The 19,932-nt window shown below is 35.2% G+C and overlaps 3 protein-coding genes across 8 annotated transcripts in view; 2 read left to right on the top strand and 1 right to left on the bottom strand.

Annotated features, from left to right (window-relative positions):
* LOC109362929 lies at positions 1,898 to 11,622 on the top strand. Of its 2 annotated transcripts, XM_019609030.1 has the most exons (16): positions 1,898 to 2,086; positions 2,168 to 4,913; positions 5,003 to 5,131; positions 5,212 to 5,397; positions 5,478 to 5,524; positions 5,639 to 5,939; positions 6,124 to 6,271; positions 6,363 to 6,569; positions 7,239 to 7,343; positions 8,433 to 8,629; positions 8,747 to 8,962; positions 9,038 to 9,313; positions 9,436 to 9,589; positions 9,682 to 9,815; positions 10,443 to 10,529; positions 10,606 to 11,622. In XM_019609030.1, the coding sequence occupies exons 2-16, from the start codon at positions 2,223 to 2,225 to the stop codon at positions 10,690 to 10,692; spliced, it is 4,965 nt and encodes a 1,654-aa protein (XP_019464575.1). In that variant the 5' UTR covers positions 1,898 to 2,086; positions 2,168 to 2,222; the 3' UTR covers positions 10,693 to 11,622. The 2 variants fall into 2 exon arrangements, with proteins under 2 accessions (XP_019464575.1, XP_019464582.1); XM_019609037.1 differs by having other exon boundaries at positions 1,898 to 4,913.
* On the top strand, positions 13,151 to 14,824 carry LOC109362922 (LOB domain-containing protein 27-like). Its single transcript, XM_019609019.1, has 2 exons — positions 13,151 to 14,322; positions 14,521 to 14,824. The coding sequence occupies exons 1-2, from the start codon at positions 13,535 to 13,537 to the stop codon at positions 14,621 to 14,623; spliced, it is 891 nt and encodes a 296-aa protein (XP_019464564.1). The 5' UTR covers positions 13,151 to 13,534; the 3' UTR covers positions 14,624 to 14,824.
* LOC109362895 (zinc finger protein BRUTUS-like At1g18910) overlaps positions 15,483 to 19,932 on the bottom strand; it is an 11,128-nt gene continuing 6,678 nt past the window's right edge. For 2 of the 5 annotated variants that reach the window (XM_019608980.1, XM_019608997.1), the window contains 7 exons: positions 19,396 to 19,620; positions 19,175 to 19,312; positions 17,192 to 17,426; positions 17,030 to 17,089; positions 16,341 to 16,412; positions 16,142 to 16,252; positions 15,483 to 15,966 (listed from right to left, as the gene is read on the bottom strand). In XM_019608980.1, coding sequence (XP_019464525.1) covers positions 16,151 to 16,252; positions 16,341 to 16,412; positions 17,030 to 17,089; positions 17,192 to 17,426; positions 19,175 to 19,312; positions 19,396 to 19,620 — 832 coding nt within the window. In that variant the 3' untranslated portion in view covers positions 15,483 to 15,966; positions 16,142 to 16,150. Of the gene's footprint in view, positions 15,970 to 16,141; positions 16,253 to 16,340; positions 16,413 to 17,029; positions 17,090 to 17,191; positions 17,427 to 18,497; positions 18,813 to 19,174; positions 19,313 to 19,395; positions 19,621 to 19,932 lie in introns of those variants that run through there. The other 3 variants (XM_019608971.1, XM_019608989.1, XM_019609006.1) reach the window with 3 other exon arrangements.

Below are 19,932 nucleotides of genomic sequence, written 5' to 3'. Positions count from 1 at the left end.
TCCTTATTCTCTAATAATATCTTGGTTACTCAACGCTCCCGTGGATGTAAGCACAATTGGCCGAAACCTATTACCAAATTCTCTTATTTTTTTTCTCTTCTACTTATTCTATGCACTTTATTTAATTGCTTGTGACCAATGTTATACAACGATCGTTTATGTTGCACCAACATATTGTATATGATATGAAATCCATATATTACTCATACCTTACCTAACTCTTATTTTTATTTATTTATATTTTAACATGAACCAGCCGTAAAGTCAGGCTTGATGTTCACCGGCCTAAAGATATAGAAATAGAAAATCGTATGAATGCAATTGCTCTAAAATACCCACCACAAGATTTCCACTCCCTCAATATATGATGTAGTAAGAGGTTTATTTTCACATACTATTTAGTCAACAAATGAGTTATTACTTTTACTTTGATGTATTGTATACTATACACATGATGACCTCATATACATGTTGTATGATGTTGTTGGACTCTGAGTTTAGTTTTTGTCATTTTATTCATGAATATAGATCCTACTTCAATTTTTTTTTTATATTTTTAATGATAAATATATAGTATTATACTTAAAATGATAGATATGTTATTATCGGTTAGATTTTATTTTATTTTATAAGGATTTGTCTCTCTATTAATTTAGATGGTCCGTACTCTTTATTCATTCATTACCAATTTTATTTTATGAATGTATTGCATTAAGGAATTTGCTACCATGATAATTTTATTTGGATACAATTAGAGATGATAACTAGGTCGAGTGGATCCATGTAGTGCTTATCCATGTCTATATTTACACTACTTGTGGATACTTTATAGATAATAAGTATCCATGAGAAGAGCAATTTTACAATTTTAATTATATATTTATATATTTTATAATAATAATATTTAAAAAATAATTATTAAATATATATATATATATATGATAAATTTATGAATATATTCTAATTACTAAAAGTTAGTATGAAGTAATAATAATTTAATAATATATAATCTTAAAATAATAATACAAATATAAATATATATATATATAAAAGTTATTTAATCGAAAAATAAATTTATAAATATGTGAGGGTATATATCATAATATTTATTCTCACTCATAAGATATTATTGTAGGTATTTTTATGAATATCACTAGTAGAGTATTTTTGCCATCCCTAGATGTAACATAATTGTTTTTATAAAGTATGCCCAGTCTAAAATAATAAAAAATAGAGAAATATTAGCAAATTAACTTATTATAAACAAGCATCTTTAAGACTTTCTTAATAAGCTGTTGATCTAGTTATATAAGCCCCCACTAGACCCTCAAGATGACTAACAAATCATTGATTAAATTCCTCTGAGCAAAGTTTATTAGGAGGGGAGTCATGCACATCAAAAGAGACTAATTCCTCACAAAAAAGTAAAAGAATATAATTAATAGTACAAAAAAAAACATCTTAAGACTTTCATTGCATTATATGAAATAATTGTTTCTCTTGATTAATTAAAAAGAAAAAATAATAGTTTTATCCTATTATTACTCTTCATGGAAAAATTATAATTTTACCCTAATATAATAAGTGTTATATAAAAAATATAAAATATTTCTGGTATTTTGAAAGAAATCTTTCACTTTTTTGGATAAGGAACTAAACTTGTCGAGGTGTATAATTATGTTTCCCAACAAATATTATTCACAAGAATTATATTATACTCTTGACTTTCACTTTCCTGGGTAGGGAACTAAACCGGTCAAAGTGTGTAGCTATACTTCTCAACAAATATCATTCATAAGAATTATATTATACTTTTGATCTTTTAACTCTATCAATTAGATCTAACTATATTTTACCTCACTAATAACTACAACCAAAGTGAGTAAATGTGTTAGGCCTATTTGGGATTCACAAACAATTATATCACTCACTATTCCATGTGTGGGGTAGGTTCTGCTGCTCTCGACTCTTCACTCCCCTTCTCTTCGCAGCTCAGCCTAACCCTTCCATCTTCTAGATTTCGCCGCCGTTCCTTCTCCGCCACCGTCTCCGGCAACCACTCCTCCTCCTTCTAATTCCACTTTCGGTTAGGTTTCTCACCTCTTTTTAATGTTTTTATTATGCACACGTTTTCTCTATTGAAACCTAACTCCACACTCACTCTCAGATTTTGTCGTAATTGTTTATGCACGTGAATCGGATTTGTATGAACACGAGTATTCATGGGGAACAAAAAGCGAAACACTCACGCTCCGCGTTCCAAACATTCTCCGGCGGCTTCTCCGGTGACGCAATCTGCCATCGGCGGAGCCGCCGATGTTCATGTGCCACCTGAATCCGACTCGTGCGTGGTGGTTTCTGATCTCGCCCTTCATAACCCTAGCAATAAGATCGAATTGACCACTAAGACTGAGGGTTCCGTTTACGCCTTAATCAAGCTTGAATGTGATAAAGCCCTAAATGCTTTTCGGCGCGGTAACCATAACAGAGCGCTTAAGATGATGAAGGATTTGTGCTCCAAACATGAGGGTTCGGTTTATGCTGGGTTCACTCAGCGTGTTCAGGGCTTTGTGTTGTACAAGGTGTCCATGATTATAAATGACCCAGCTGTGAAGCAAAGGCATCTGAGGAATGCCGTTGACTCGGCTCGGAGAGCGACTGAGCTGTCGCCGAATTCAATTGAGTTTTCGATGTTTTATGGTAACTTGCTATTGGAGGCTGCTAGTGAGGCAAAGGATTATGAGGAAGTGGTGCAGGAGTGTGAGAGGGCGCTCGCGGTTCAGAACCCTAATGATCCTGCAAAGGAGAGTTTGCAGGATGAGAGCGAGCATAAATCGTCCACTGTGGAGTCTCGGATAGCACATGTGCAGAATGAGTTGAGGCAGCTGATTCAGAAGTCTAATATAGCGTCGTTATCGACTTGGATGAAGACTTTGGGTAACGGTGAGGAGAGGTTTCGGTTGATTCCGATAAGGAGGCCCGCCGAGGATCCAATGGAGATGAGGTTGGCTCAGAATAGAAGACCAAATGAGATTAAGAAGGTGTCCAAGACGCCAGAAGAAAGAAGAAAAGAAATTGAAGTTCGAGTGGCTGCTGCAAGGTTGTTGCAGCAGAAGTCAGATTCACTTCAATCTCCAAATGAAGCAGATAGGGACGAGAGGGCATTGGATTCATCGACAGGATCTGGTCATAGAATCAGTGATAGGCGTAAGTATGGGAATGTGAGAAAGAATGGGTCTACTAATGAAAGGAAGAATTGGGTGCACTCATATTGGAATTCAGTGAATATGGAAATGAAGGAGGAGTTGCTTAGGATTAGAATTAGTGATCTCAAGTCGCATTATGGGTCTTCAAAGGATACTTTGCCAAGAGATGTTTTATCAGAAGCTTTGTCCTATGCCGAGTTCAGTAAAACATGGAAATTCTGGCTTTGCTGCGAGTGTGATGAGAAATTTTCTAATCCGGAATCTCACAGGCAGCATGTTATGCAGGAACACATGCGTAATCTCTTGCCAAAGATGCAGAGACTTTTGCCCCAAAATGTTGACAATGAATGGATTGACATGATTTTAAATTGTTCTTGGAAGCCTCTGGATGTCTCAGCTGCAATTAGAATGCTTGACAATAAATCAAAATTCAAGGTTTCTCCATTCACCGAGGATTCATACTTCGGGCCTCATACTCAGAAACATCCTCATACTCAGAACTACAGTGATTGTTTTAGAGATGCAAGTGATTCTTACCACGAGAAGGAAAGTTTTGGTTACAGTCTATATAATGGTACAACAGAAGGCAGTGATTACTGTAAAATTCCAGGGAGTGATATTGCAGAAGTTGTTGAAGATCAAGAGTCTATAGCATACCCTTTTCCGGATAGTTGGCCGGTATCTGATGACTCTGAGCGTGCAAAACTTCTGGAGAAAATTCATGCAGTATTTGAGATGCTTATCAGGCACAAATTTCTTGCTGCTAGTCATCTTAACAAGGTCATACAATTTACTATGGGTGAGATACAGGGTCTTGCAGCTGGTTCTCTACTTGTGAACCGCGGTGTTGATCAAAGACCAGTGTGCATATGCTTTCTGGGAGCTTCACAGCTCAAGAAAATTCTCCAATTTCTGCAGGAGCTTTCTCATGCTTGTGGATTGGGTAGATATCCTGATAAAAGTAGTGGTCCCATGAATGATTCCCAAAATATCAGTCAACTTCCTGAGATCAAAGAGAAGATTGTTCTCAATGTGAATTCGTCATACCTTCTTCTGGATGAGTGTTTACTTCGAACACAAGTCACTTATGGTACAGCTGAGGGGGCTGTCTTGGATGATGTGACTGCCCCAGGTTCTCATGATAGGGTTAAACACAATAATGATGATTTGCTATCCTGGATATTTTCAAGTTCACCTATTGGAGATCAATTAACATCATGGATGAGGGCAAAAGAAGATAAACAGAAACAAGGAAAGGAAATTGTTGAGATGCTCGAGAAGGAGTTTTTACAGCTACAGGGCCTATGTGAAAAAAAGTTTGAGCGTATTAGTTATGAGGAAGCTCTGCAGACAGTAGAGGATCTTTGTCTTGAAGAAGGTAAAAAGAGGGAACATGGTGGTGAATTTGTTAAGCGAAGCTATGAGTCTGTTTTAAGAAAGCGAAGAGAAGAGCTCGTTGAGAACGAGAATGATGTGATATATGTAAGCAATAGGTTTGAGTTGGATGCTATCTCAAATGTTCTGCAAGAAGCTGAAGCAATGAATGTTAACCAATTTGGTTATGAGGAAACTTATGCGGGTGTGAATTCTCAATTATGTGACTTGGAATCTGGTGAAGATGAATGGAGAATGAAGGACTACTTGCATCAAATGGATGGTTGTATAGAAATTGCTATTCAGAAACTGAAAGAGCACTTATCTATAGAGGTCAGTTGTTGACTCTTGTCACATGTCTAAGATTCTCTAAAGATGACCTTTTTTCCTTGATGTTCTAATCTACTTTATTTGATTTGCAGCTTAGCAAAATTGATGCGCGAATCATAAGAAATGTTACAGACATGCAGCAAATGGAACTCAAGCTTGGGCCTATTTCTGCCTATGATTATCGAGCAATACTAATGCCTCTAGTGAAGTCGTACCTAAGGGTATGTATTGAAACAGCTGAACTATGCGCTGTTGCCTCCTCTTTCACTTAACTATATGTTCCTCTGTTTTTATCTATTAGGCGGTTTTAGAAGATTTGGCTGAGAAAGACGCAACAGAGAAGTCTGATGCTGCAAGAGAAGCATTTTTGGCTGAACTTGCTCTTGATTCCAAGAAGGTTGCTAAAGGGGGAAGTGAGAACACAAGACATTTGGAGAAGTCTAAAGATAAGAAGAATAAAGATCACAGGAAAACTAGAGATTTGAAGGTGTTCATCATGCATGTTGAATTTATTCATACATTAGACCATAGTCCATGACAATTTATTAAATTTCCTATCTTTTGTAGGCTGCAAGTGGTCATGGGCAGCTTTTGCTTCAAGATACAATTCCCGAGTGAGTATATGATTCTATTTTCTTACTCGACATTAGTTTTCTCCCAATTATTTAGTCTTTTAGAGACACATTGACTTTTCTCAGAAGTGTTTCTGATGGACTTTTGTGCTGCAGTTCCAATCCAGTTGCACCTGATTGTGACTTGGTCGTTACTGTGAATGGTGATGACTTGGAACAAGAGGAAGATGAATTTAGACGTAGAGTTGAGCTAGAAGAGGAGGAGAAAAAACTTGAAGAAACATTGGAATTTCAGCGAAGGATAGAAAATGAAGCCAAACAGAAGCACCTCGCTGAGCAGCAAAAGAAATCATCTGGGACCTATTTAGAGGAAGTGGTGGACAAACTTCAGGATGTCCGGTTGGAGGCAGTTGCTGATAGCCCAGATGTGCATGAACATTTAAAACCAGATACACAGGTATGGATCTCTTTTATGTGTTTCTCCTACTATATGTAAGGAGATAGATTTCTTGTTAATGATTAAGTTACTGTTACATGATTGATGGATTGGTAAGGCAAAATACAACTTTAAAGGAAACACTTTGGGGATAAGAATCAGGTATTGCAAGAAACATGCCTTTGAACTTGAACATATTTTTCAGGATCAGTTGGCAGCGGAGAATGGGTTCCCGAGCAATTTGGATAGTGTGCTTATCATCCCAGCAAATGGTTCTTTGGGACCAGCTAAATTTTCAGCTGATTCATCTGCCCAAAAGATTGGTCATTTGCATCAGTCAAAAGATAAACAAGGTTGGTGGTAACCATTTTTAAATGTCTCTCAAAGTGCAGTATTTATTATTTTTGCGCTGTGATTCTCATCATTTTTTGTGTTCTCTATCAGATCTGCCTAATGGAGTTATTTCAGAGAATGGTCTTCAGTTGCCTGATAGGCGTCAAGGCAAAAAGCATAAACGACATAAGAATTCTTCCAGAATGGTTGATGGAAAGGTTGAACCTGTCTCATTGGAAAAGAATATTGAGAATACACACACTGACAATCATTTAAGAGAGCAAGTTAATTCCCATAACAATCAAGATGCTAACAATGGTTAGTTTTAACCTTGCCCAGAGATTCTTTCCTTTAATGCTGATTTATATCAATTGTCTTCTCCCTGCTACTTTATGGCTCTATTGGCTTAAAAAATCATACATGGATGCACAAAATTTGAAGAAGCTGTGATGACTCACGAAGGCTTTCCTTTGTTCTGATCAGTACACATTTTATTTTACCAGTTAAGCTTTAGTTGCTTATTATCATCCATTTTCCAATGGTAGAACTATGGGTTTAATATCTTCATTCAGACATATATTAAACCTTTCGCCAGCCCCAGACATATATTAAACAAAAGACTACTTGTTTTCTTTCATCTTTGTTTTACCAAAACCTTTTTATTTCATTAGTTAGATATTTCTCTTTAAAAAAATGCTTCATAGTTAATGGGTAGTTATATTGTAGTTGAATTATTATTATTTTTGTGTGATAAGATTGAATTAGTTTTTTATGTACAGTTTCTTTATCCTCTGTTTCATTAGCTTACTTGTGCTTCTTCTCTGTGATATAATATGTAAGTTGAAAATGGTTTGCTGATGCAAAAATCTTATTTCAGTTTGTGAACTCAGTTGAAGTCATTTATAATTCTTTTTAATAAAATGCATATTTTGAGGGTATTTTCTAGAATATGAAATATTAATCTCCTGATGCTTGGATGTACCATAGTGTGGGAAAACCATGGATCAAAGGCATTGAAAGAGTTGACAATGGAAGATGAGGAGGAGGAAAGATTCCAAGCTGATCTTAAAAGAGCTGTACGCCAAAGTCTGGGTATGATTTTCACACTTCGTAAACATGTAGACTTGTTGATGTTCTCTTATGCATCAAATGTGTTTTGTTATGCTCACGAAACTTATATATATATTTTTTGCAAAATCCAGTTCACTCTAAATTACTCAAGAAAGGAAATGAAGTTGTTTGAAAGTAGATTTCTCTTAATTTTCTCAATTTCGATTTTGGATCCCGTGGCTTGCTGCTTTCTTTGCTAAATTTGAAGCTGCGAAAATCGATACCATATCGTGAACTAGTTAGTATTTGCACTAGGTCCAATAATCGGATATGGAAAGCATCTTATTTGGAATGTTTTTAATTGACTGCATAGTTTACAACAAGATGGGTACATCCTGACAAGTTAACATGGTACTAGAAGTCCTAATATATGGTCAAGTAAATAGGCGTTCAGCCCATGTTGCTGTCACTTTTCTCGATTAAATTAAATTTCAGTGTAAGGTAAAGCAAGCTTGTGTGCGCCCATACTTTATCCCAAAGTTTTTTGTCTGACAGGTTGGGTTGAGATATAAAACCATCCTTATGTCTATACTTAACTGCTTAAGCTTTAGGCATACTTGGTTCTTTACTATATCTATGAAGCAGGGAATAGTCTTTGCTATATCTAAGAAGCGGGGAATAGTCGACTAGGCTTGCTTGCATTTCATTACCCACTTTCTACATGATTTGGTAGTTAGATTTTCATATTATCTGGTAAGCTGAAAAAAATCGTCGCAATAATGACATAGAGTAATGCCATTTGCTCTCATTGATGACGTTTCAAAGGTGCGCTATTTGTTGTTGGGCTAAATGTTGAATTTGTTTAACGCTTTACCTGTTTTCTGAGTATTTAGTGACCACTTTCCTTTTATTTCCTTTCTTTTGCCCTCAGTTGTACAACATGAATTTATTTAATTTGGGCTACAAGCAAAGATTGATTTGCATAAACTGTCCACTATATCCTGACAGCCATGCAAATATTTATTGTTTGCAGTAAATTAGCTGTAATGATTTAAACCTGATGTTTTCATTTCCATGAAGAATTATGGTAAGTTTAATGACTCTCTAACCTTGTAAGATTCTTCTTATCAGACACATATCAAGCACATGGCAAAAGGCCTTCAGTTTCTGGTTTAAGAATGTCGAAGAGAGCTTCCTCAGAAGTAGATAGTTCTGGTTTTGTACCAGAGGAAGTCCCAACCGGGGATTTGAGCGGATCTACTTTGCTTGGTACTGGGTTGAAGAATGAAGTGGGTGAATATAATTGTTTTCTCAATGTTATTATACAGGTAGGTCTTCTGAAAGTCAATTTTCCAATTTGTTATAGAATCAGTTGGTGCACTTTCACCTTGTTGGTGTATTAGTTTTCATAGCCTAAAGAATTTCTTGTCTCTGTTTGAGCTCAGTCATTGTGGCATATAAGACGCTTTCGGGAGGAATTTCTTGGCAGATCAAGATCAGAGCATGATCATGTGGGTAACCCATGTGTTGTCTGTGCATTGTATGAAATCTTTTATGCACTGGGCCTTTCATCAAAAGATCCAAGGAGAGAAGCAGTTGCACCTACCTCCCTGCGAATGGCTCTAAGCAACTTATATCCAGATAGTAACTTCTTCCAAGAGGTAATTTCACTGACAGAAAAGAAATACAGATATTTCTTTTGTGAACAATGCGATTAATATACCAATATTTGACAGGCTCAAATGAATGATGCTTCTGAGGTACTGGCAGTGATATTTGATTGCCTTCATCGATCTTTTACTCGTAGTTCGAGTGTTTCTGATGCAGAATCTGTGGAAAGCAACTGCACAGGATCTTGGGATTGTGCAAGCAGTACTTGTATCGCACATTCACTTTTTGGAATGAACATCTTTGAACAAATGAACTGCTATCATTGTGGTCTTGAGTCCAGACATTTGAAGTATACTTCTTTCTTTCACAATATAAATGCGAATGCCCTTCGTACAATGAAGGTATCTATAGGAAGATTTCATTTTTTTAAACATTTAACATTTTATGGAGTTCTGATTTTCTGCTGCTGACAACCAATTATGCTTGATATGTACCCTAGCTTGATCATTTCTTCATTTTTCAGGATATGTGTGCTGAACCTGAAAGCTCCTTTGATGAGCTTTTGAATCTTGTGGAGATGAACCATCAATTAGCTTGTGATCTAGAAGTTGGTGGATGTGGCAAGCTCAATTACATCCATCATTTTCTTTCAACTTCACCCCATGTATTTATGACAGGTGCCTCAATTGTTGCATGTGGAATGTTTACTTTCCCACCCCCTTTTTAGCCTCTATTTTTTGTATTTCTTTTACATGTTTGGTGTTTACAGTTCTAGGTTGGCAAAATACATGTGAAAGTGCTGATGATATAAAAGCTACACTGGCAGCCTTGACCACCGAGATAGATATCAGTGTCCTTTATCGTGGTTTAGATCCTAAAAGGACCCATGGCTTGGTTTCTGTGGTAAGTATTTTAATGACAATATATAAGGAATGTTTATATTATATATCAATTACTTTTTCCTTGGAGTTGTAACAGCTCCATTACCAAAGGGCTGCATGCAATATAAACATTTCCTAATTAAAAAATCTATTTTGGATGTTGGTTTTTATCCCAATTTAAACTAGATTGAAAATATAAAAAAGAGCTATCTGCTGCACGAGGCTTTCACCTAGTGGGTTTGAAAAGGGTAGATGTGTACACCCTTACCCCCGTAAGTGGAGTTGCTGTTTCTAGTAAGATTGAAAATATGAAGCAATAAGTTCTCTAGAGGGTGGGGTAGGAGGAAGCAGCTTTTATCATTCCGACGTCATGTTTCTTTACCTACCCATCCTCTCATCCTAATTAAATTTTTCACTTAATTAGCTTCTCAATTGAAGTCTTGAAAGGACTATTCCAGAGAGTGAAAAAGTTCATTTATCTACTACTTTAAATAATGTTTGTTTATCATTATCCCCCCCTTTTTATTACATGGTTAGGCAGAATTTTACTTCCCTTTTCATATTTTGAATGTATACATGGTTCAATGGTGCTGTGCAATCCCGATTTTCTGCACCACTAATGCTCTAATTCCGTGTTGTGTATGTCTAGGTTTGCTACTATGGCCAACATTACCATTGCTTTGCTTATAGCCATGACCATCAACAATGGATAATGTATGACGACAAGACTGTCAAGGTGAGTTGAATCCTTGATCAGATAAATATGTCATGTTTTGTCGTTCTTGTGCTCAAATTTTTTCTTTGATGAACAGATAATTGGTGGATGGGCAGATGTTCTTACAATGTGTGAAAGAGGGCATCTACAACCTCAGGTTCTTTTCTATGAAGCCGTAAACTAGTTTTTCAATCGAATTGATAACATCATTTGTGGGACTGAAGAATCTTGAGTTTTACATAGTTTGGCATCCAACCTGTGGCCCTGTTTATGTTGGTGCATTTCTACTCGTACAGAAGTGGTTTAGGCAAATAAAGTTGCAAGTTTCAGTGATGTCATCTAGTTTTGACATTACCTCAGGTTGGGATATCTAGGATTTAATTTTTTTGATACAATTCAGGGTATTAGTAGGAACACCAAGTTTTCAGGGGGAGAAATGAGAATGATGACGAAAGCATTGTGTAACTGAATGACCTAGAAGAGCCCAAAGACTGTTGTTTGGTACCGAGCATTGAACCACAATTGATAGTTTTTGATATCACATTCGTTTCTTAAATCCATCCCATAAACAGATTTTGGTATTGCTAGAAGCACCAATGATGTGCTAGAAGATTTTAGACTGTTTTATGATGGAAATAATTCCTCATTATTACTAGGAACATATAGCTTTTTTAAGAGGGGAATTTGTTCTACTCTCCCTCTCCCTCTCCCTCTCCCTCCTACAAAAAGAGGAAAAAAGGAACATTAGAGAGAATCTGTATAGTCTATATACAATTAGATTTGTCAAAAATGGCATTATTGCCACTATGGAACATGCTATCTGCCAGGATTAGTGCAGCATTAAATTGAGGAGCTTCCATCCCTTGGATGCACATCACTATACTCTAGTTTTATTTTTTCCACCACCTTTTATTTTCATTTGAGTATGAGTTGTAGCAATGAATCAAATTATAGTTGAAGATGTTAACTGTAGCTTTGAGCGAGGAAAAAAGCTAAGAAGGTTTTGGCACAATTTTGGGAATAGTGTCAACTGAGATGGATTGTTATTATACTTCATTGTTCTATATATTAGTGCAATATTGTATAATAATGCAGCATCTAAATTTTGATTCTTCGTACGTTCCCCCAATTATTAGTCTTTTAATATTTTACGTGGTAGCAATGCTTTTGCTGTAGGTTGAGTTTTGTGTAAAAATATTATTTTGCCATTTCTATGTTTTGGAGTTTACTGAGTTCGTTCTAATTTACTTAATAAAATCTTTTAATCTTGTTATAGTGTAACAATATTTTTGAGAGGTTGAATTTTCATTATCTCATCTGTAAGGTTAGAGTTGTTGGGTTATTGAAGTGTAAAGTTTGGGATATGCGGGGATGAGTGAAAGAGTTTTGTTGAAAATGTGGTGTTTCACTTGTAACGCTTCACTCTTCCCATACCCAGTAACAATGGAACTCCCCGGTGGTCGGAGACTCTCCGGATACTGTCTGGTCTAACAAGAGTTTCCAGTCCATTAATTTTAATGAATCATCAAATTTATGAGAATAGTCTGAATGTTTTATTAATCGAAAAGGAAAAGGCGGAATAGGATGCAATTATGTAAATATTGATAAAAAAATGGATGTATCAAGAGTTTTTTAACTTGTCACAATATTATCTATCATTTTTATTTAATCACTCACAAGTTTAGTTAATAAAATGAATAATGAATGTTGTATTAATTCTGAATAAACTTTTAAGTGTATATATATATATATATATATATTAGAAGTGGATGGAAGTGTTCTTACATTAGTAAATATTTAGTATTAGAAGTGAATGGAAGTATTCTTTTCAGGGTCGGAAGAAATTATTGTCTTGACACTGTTTTAAACGAAAGTGTATTTTTAAGAGTTCATCCAGTCTTATATATGGCTCTACTCATTGATTTTCCACTACTTATTTTAAAAGCCTACCTTTTCAAGTTTAAGATTAAGGACAAAAGTCCAATTCTATAATTCTACAGATAAATTAAAACGTGCTTAAATATCATATTGTCTTATTCCTAAATTAATCATCAATAGAGTATGACCGAGTCAAATTTAGGTAATCAAAATATCATGTTAGTTTAGATAATGTAATTCATTCTATGAAAGATATAAACTTTGTTTCTCCCAACGACAAGTTTTTTTCTCTATCTACCCAATAGATTTGAAACTATTGATAACATGCTTAAAACATTCAAATACCTACCAACTTTTTTATTCCATTCTTAATTTTTACCACAATTATTATATCACTTTTGTGTCAAACTTTTCTATAATATAATAATCGAAAACTTGCATATGATAGCATACGATGGTTTAAAATTAAAAGAAGGAGTACAAACAACATACTCTTTTCAATGTTTTATGCGAGAGTGGCTTTTACATAAGACCCACCAATATATTTCCCACGTAATTCAACCCAATATTGAAAAAGTGACATTTTTATAGATAACCTAAGATGACAAAGCTAACTCATAACTTCCTAAATGTTTTGGTTAAATTAACAAAATTTAGGTTCTGATCCTGATTTTATTATATCAACTATTAACGTGCTTAGGAAGGAAAGGAAAATCATCTTGTAAATTTACCATAGAAACTCCCTAGATTTTGACTTAGACACAAATATCATTCCAAAAATGACATACACATGTTGCACAAAAACATTCTATGACTCTCATATGGTCAATCCCAAAATTAGAACATTCCTCCATTTTCTCTACACACTTGTCCTAACGGCATCACTATTGATAAAACCAACTCCATACACTTGGCCTTTGTCTTCAATCTCTTGTTTTACTAAGTCTTTCCTTTAACACCAGAGCTTCATATCAACATAGCCTTATGTGAATATGATCAAAATGCAGCATATTCATTTCACTGCTAATTAATAATCCACTCTTTTCTACTTAGCAAAAGTTTCTTCTTCATACAACATTTTATCATAGTACAAAGTTTCTTTTTTTATCATCATAAGGGGCTCCAGCATCTGAAGAGGTGGTGGAATTATGACCCTTAAGGGTGGCACAACGCAGGCCTGCGCGGCGTGCAAATACCAGAGAAGAAAGTGCACTTCTGAGTGTTTTCTTGCTCCATACTTTCCTGCAGACCAACCTAAGGTATTCCTAAATGTCCACAAACTTTTTGGAGTGAGTAACATCGTAAAGATTTTAAAGATCCTCAATCCGAGTCAGAAGAAAATAGCGATGGACTCTATCATTATACAAGCAAATTACAGGGATAAGTATCCTGTGCATGGCTGTTGGGAGGAAATCTGTAGGCTACAATACCAAATTTGTGCAGCCGAAGAAGAGCTTCAAGTTATTTATCAACAACTCGAGATGTGCAGACAACAACAAGTCCAATCCTTGCCTGATTATATGAATGTGGCATCACAATTAGAGTTGGGAATGGCGGCGCCGAATACTAATAATGCCCTGACACTCTTCAATCATAGTCCGCAGCCACAAACTTATAATGACACAATGGCTGCCGCGGCTTTGCCTGCATCTCAACAACATTCCTACTCCAACAGCAACAGTGTGGATTACAATAATTGCCTTTACTTGGAATCCAAGGATGACACCATAAATCCTGCTACAAACATGTGGCTTCAGCATCATCCTTATGCCGATAATAGTAGCAATTCCATAGCAATGCAATCTCAGTTTGTTACCTCACAGCAACTAGCCATCCAACATGAAACTGTTGAAGATTATGAAGAGATGCACCCACTTTTTGATGCAATTGATGATAGGCAATCATGCATTTATTCTAAGGAGGCTTATGCTTCAAGGTAACTAGATGATTTTGGATATAATTAGCAACTGATAATAAAAAGCAAACAAACAACTAGCTTTAATACTTATCAAATAAGGTTGAGAGTTTAATGCAGAAATTACATGAAAGGAATGTATAGTGCTCAAAACAATCAATACCAAGTAAAATGAAAATGCTTATATTTGATAATGTATAGTTGTATACCTCTCTGCAGTTCAGAAGAATCACTGAAAGATACAAGGAATTACGCCGAGCATGTTGCTGAAAATGAATTGAAGAACGCTGCGGCGTGCTTCAGCCTTACCAGTGTCAACTGACAAGTGAGTTTCCCCACCCCCTCAACAAGAAGAAAAGATGTAAAACTTTCCTTTCTCCTTTTTAAATTGCTTTATTTTTTGTAAGCTTTTGAGTATTGAGATTTCAATTCTTCACATGTTAACCTTTTAAGTAGAAGCATACATTTTCTTTGGTCTATTAATTTGCATGAATTGTGTAGAGGCAAAGAATAATATCATGAGTGGATACTGTCATCACTCTATACTGTATATTTAACTGTTCTTAAGCTCTAGTACTATTGTACCCATTAAGCAATACTATGATTGTGCAACATGCAAAAGAATGATTTGGGAGAAAATCAGAAGAGTATAACTCCATAAAATTTTGAGTGCAACTTTATATATTTCCTTCTGATGTTGTAAAAAGCCTGGTATTAGAATCTAGTTAGATATATACTTTTCTTATATATATATATATATCCCAATTCAAAATTCAGCATAAATTGCAGATCACATCCAGAGAAACCTTGATTACTGGATGAGCTTCAAACTATCCCACCATGTAATGTGAAATTGTAGGGTAGTTGTTGCCTATTTTAATGAAAATCTTATAAGTTTTTCTATATTTGAAGATCAAATTTGAGAAGATATATTTATACTGCTAATGATTGTAAAAAAAGAAGCATATACAGTGACACAAACTGATGCTAAACCAATGCTAATGAGGTTCAGTGCACGGAAAGGACACATCACCTCCTACAAGTGTCTGTGTTTCATATCTATAACAGAACCAAAAAGAAAATAAAAAACTACCAAGCTGACTATCTTTTTTTGAAGTCTTTGTTACATTAATGCAACAGCTTTCAATCAAATTCATATGAAGGACGAGATATAATCAACATACAAGAATAACAAAAGCTTTTTCCAATAGGTGGGATTGGTTACATAGATTTGACAAATGCCTTTGTTTTCTGTCAAAAACCAAAATTCAAGACCAGTTAGATCATATTCAAAAGATAGAAAATGCGGAAAACACATTTATCTCTTTCTTTCTACCTATCTCTATTAGTCTCTATACTTCATAATTAAGATCGCGCAAAAATAAAATTTCTTATAGTCGCTCTGATCGTCAATTGTGATCAAACACTCCTGCTCAAGAAAATACGCCAAATTCGATATTTTATTCATGAACTTTAACCTCGTACATATTCCTCTAGTTTGACATTGCATCTGACCACTTCTCATCTTTCGTGGGATTATTAGAAGACAGAACAAGATCAATTTGCAGAAGTGTTCAGAAATATGATGAGTAGAAGACAAAATCATGGCATCATCCACACAGCACTTCTTGGATTCCAGACTTGAGATGTAATCACGATTCCTAACTTCTTGACAGCAAGAGAAGAGTTTGAATCAATTAAGTATCATAGGCAACAACAATTTTTTTTTATACAATAGAATGATTGTTTTGGCATAATCTATAGACAAACATTAAATAATAAAATACAATGTAACACTTAAGTACAGAGAAGCTAGGGAGAAGCAAATATTTATGCTCACAGTGGAGAGTCAAAGAACTCTGGTGTTGTATGAACCACAATAAGGACATTTGTGGTAAAGCCAGTGAAAAGGAGCTGATCCTTTCTTTTCACAGTCATTACATAATATAACCTGCGGCTCTTACAAGGTCAGAGCATACATTTTCAGGAACATGAAGTTTAATACATGAGACTAAATATAAGAAAAATAGTTGACAAACCTGAGTTTGACCCGAACGTTCTTCAGGAACATTCTCTTCGATCAGTAATGCATCTAATATGTTAAAATATACCTGCAAGGCGTTCTGATGGCTTTAGAAAATGATTACCTCTAAGATAAATGGAGCTGAAAACATAAATGAGAAAACAAATTGCAGTTCCGCTAATTCAAATAGGCAAATTGAGTCTTTAGCAGCTGCGCAAGAGTTTTCTAAGCACTTAAAATGATAAGAGATACAAAAATAATAGAATAACACGAGTTTTCTTGGACTCTTAAAACAGATATTCAAACCAGAGAAGCATCGAAGCCATTTTTCATACTTGGTGTAACAGTCTGTTGCTTGGAGTATTTTTTGTAGAAATACCTCCAAGAAAGTATTTTCGAAGTCCTTCAAAAAATTTAGTATTCCCAGTTACAGGTTACAACTATGATACAGCTAGTACGTAGTGACTAATAGTTCCTAAAGCCAAGATATATAAGCTTTTGTTTTAAGTGACCTTGTTTTCATTTCAAATAAAGTAATTCCTAATTCCTGTAAATTAGAAATAGTTATAATCATCAGAGGACAAGAAAGGTTGTAGTAACCATCAGGCACGTGTAACTATGTAATTAAGTAAAGAGAAATTCCATGGTAAAATGTATTTGCATCAATATGTACAGGATATGTAATAAAGTTAAATATTAACTGACCTGCATGTCTCCAAGCGACTTACTACATATTGGACAGGTATAGTTAAAGCATGTATATTCCTGTAAGTAATCACAACTATTAATAAATTTGTCTCTGTACTTGCTGCATTTTTGTGTGTGTGTGTGGTGATGGTGGACTCGTGGTGGGGGATAAAAGTGTACCTGAAAACATGTGGAGTGCATGACATGACCACATGAGAGGGCTTTCACGGGAGAACGGGATGTGAAGATATATTCATGGCAAATTGGACAGTTACTGTCTAAATGTTTCTCCCTACATGTGTGTACCATAAGAGAACGAGACATACAAGCATTGCAATTCATACAGTGAAAGTAGTCAACGCCCAAGCCCTTTCCAACTCGGCACAGGTTACAGTATGGACAGTGGTAAATTTCTCTGTTGAACATTTAAAAAATAAGATGTTCTGCAGTATAGGTTTTCATTTAAAAGATTAAATAAGTGCAAAAAACAAAATTTGAAATCTTAGGATAAATATAATAGAATAGTTAGATAAGGTGACAATGCATGACCGTCATGATTAAATAATAAGATGTTCTGCAGTATAAGTTTTCATTTAAATGATTAAATAAGTGCAAAAACAAAATTTGAAATCTTAGCATAAATATAATAGAATAGTAAATAGTTAGATAAGGTGACAATGCATGACCATCATGCACATGATCATTTTCGTTAATTAAGAGAGAACTTGAAATATAGTGAAGATAAGCTTCTAAAACCTGCTGTCCATAGAGACCAGGAGCATTAAGATGCCATTTTTTAATCACAATCTTAGGGACAAGATAATAACTGCAGGCCCAAGGGCTTTCCACAATTAACTTTCCCTACATGCTTTAGAAATGTCAACATATCCATTTCAACCAATGTTGTGGAATCCGAGCTGGGCATCAAACGGAAGAGGTCTCTATTAGGTTTAACCGGTTTAAACAGTTAACCGTCCAGTCGGACTGGATGATTTCATATATAATTTATCATTTTTATCTATAAATTAATAATTATATTGAAATTACATATTTCCATCTTTTTCTGGATCGGAATAAAACAAAACATTAGAGTAGTGTTCTATTTTTTTTTTAATTTTAAGTAAACCGTTCGGTTCACTTCCCGGATTATTGCGGTTCAACCGGGTTTAACATGGTTGGACCGGAATTTCTTTGGTTCAAAGCGGTCCAACCCCTCATTCGGTTAAGACTACAAACCAGAGCCGTTTTCCAGTCCGGTCAGTGGTTAAACCGGTCGGACCGTCCGGTCCGGTTATCACAACACTGGTTTCAACAAATCAAGCACTCACATTTGTGCAACTATGTTAAATATTCTTCCCAAGACTGTTGCAGTCTTCTCAATGCTCCTTAATCCCCATCTTAATTGAAATACCACATATTTGTAAGGCTTATACAACACTAACATTATGGCACATAGATATCGAGTCAGTGAACTTCTCTATCTGTTATTCTGTTACACACACATATATGCTGACTGATAGCATATAATTTAATGTTGCTCAGGTAATTGATTGACATCTTGTATTGAGTTCCAAATGTATTGGGAAGATTAAGTTAAATATAATTTAAGATGTACAAACATTCTTATACAAATGAAAATATTGTTAGAAATTAGAATAGTAACATAGTTATATACATGTTATAGACTCAATCCAAGTGAGGTCATAAAAATGGCTCTCTGCGTTTGTGTGATCTGATGCAATCGGTTTTTCAGATTGGTGTCTTGATCCCTTAAATTATATCAAGAACTGTGTAAATGTCCCTCATATTTCTGTTTCAGTCCATCTGATGCATATGATTTGTCTACCACTTGTCCTCATTGATATATATATATATACACACATACACCTTTTTGTTGATAAAAAAGGAATATTAGCATTTACTCTACTGCAGTTTTACTGCTTCAAATACCTATTGGCACTTTGATCAACTCTAATTATATCCACTAATTTATGTTATTCATAGTATAAATAAGAAATTAGTGTGCAAGACTGGACACAGTTTCTCTCACTCTTTCAACAAATATTTTATTGGATGAATATGATTAAAAATCCGCACACATTGAAAATTAATAAATCATGTATAGAGTTAAAGTAAATAAAAATACCAATTAAGCTCTATTACCTTTCATCTTCAAATAATTTGCAGATCCCGCAGTAATATTTTGCCATGGATAAGTTACCGCAAGAAACGGTTGAGCATGTAGCACTGATTGGTTGGATCACCAAGCACTTCATGCACATCATCTTTGTAATAGATTTCCTATAGGCAATTGGTTTAAAGATAATTTAGGAAAAATAGAATTCATTTATTTAAAAAGTAAACTGGATCCTTACTATTCTTACCTGTCAAGTGAATGATCTGGTTCTGATACCTCGTTATGGCAATGTATGCAGGTATGAAGTTGGTTGCAGCACGGAGCAAGAAGCTTACAGTTTCTCTTGTAGTGTTTGCAACCATAGATTAGTCTGAGAGGGTCCCTATAAGATGGATGCTTCCCAGGAAATTCCTGACCATCGCTTTTCATATTGACTTCTGTAGAAGAGATCTGCCGACTAATAATCCAGCGGCTGAAATAAAGTAGAAGACAATGTTATGCTCCACTGGTGTGTGGCCAGAATAGGGACTAGAGAAGATTGGTGAAAGTTTCAATTAAGTTCCCTCAACTATTTCAATTTGTTCAGTTATTTAAGCAGAGATACAAAATTTGTATGCCAATTTCTGTCAAATATAGATATCCGTATACTCTTAGCCTGTGTTTAAAACAGAAAGGGAAGCATATCAAACCACTCGTAGGCAAGAACTATGGAGGGTAGTGTGAAAAGAGTGTTGAGATTAGAGGTTGATGGAGGATTTCGAAACCCCACCTCCTAATATGGTTT

Source organism: Lupinus angustifolius, chromosome LG01 (assembly GCF_001865875.1).
Source record: "Lupinus angustifolius cultivar Tanjil chromosome LG01, LupAngTanjil_v1.0, whole genome shotgun sequence".
NCBI classification, from domain to species: domain Eukaryota; kingdom Viridiplantae; phylum Streptophyta; class Magnoliopsida; order Fabales; family Fabaceae; genus Lupinus; species Lupinus angustifolius.
Note: the sequence above shows the minus strand (reverse complement) of the source record. Positions and strands in the feature narration are given on the sequence as shown.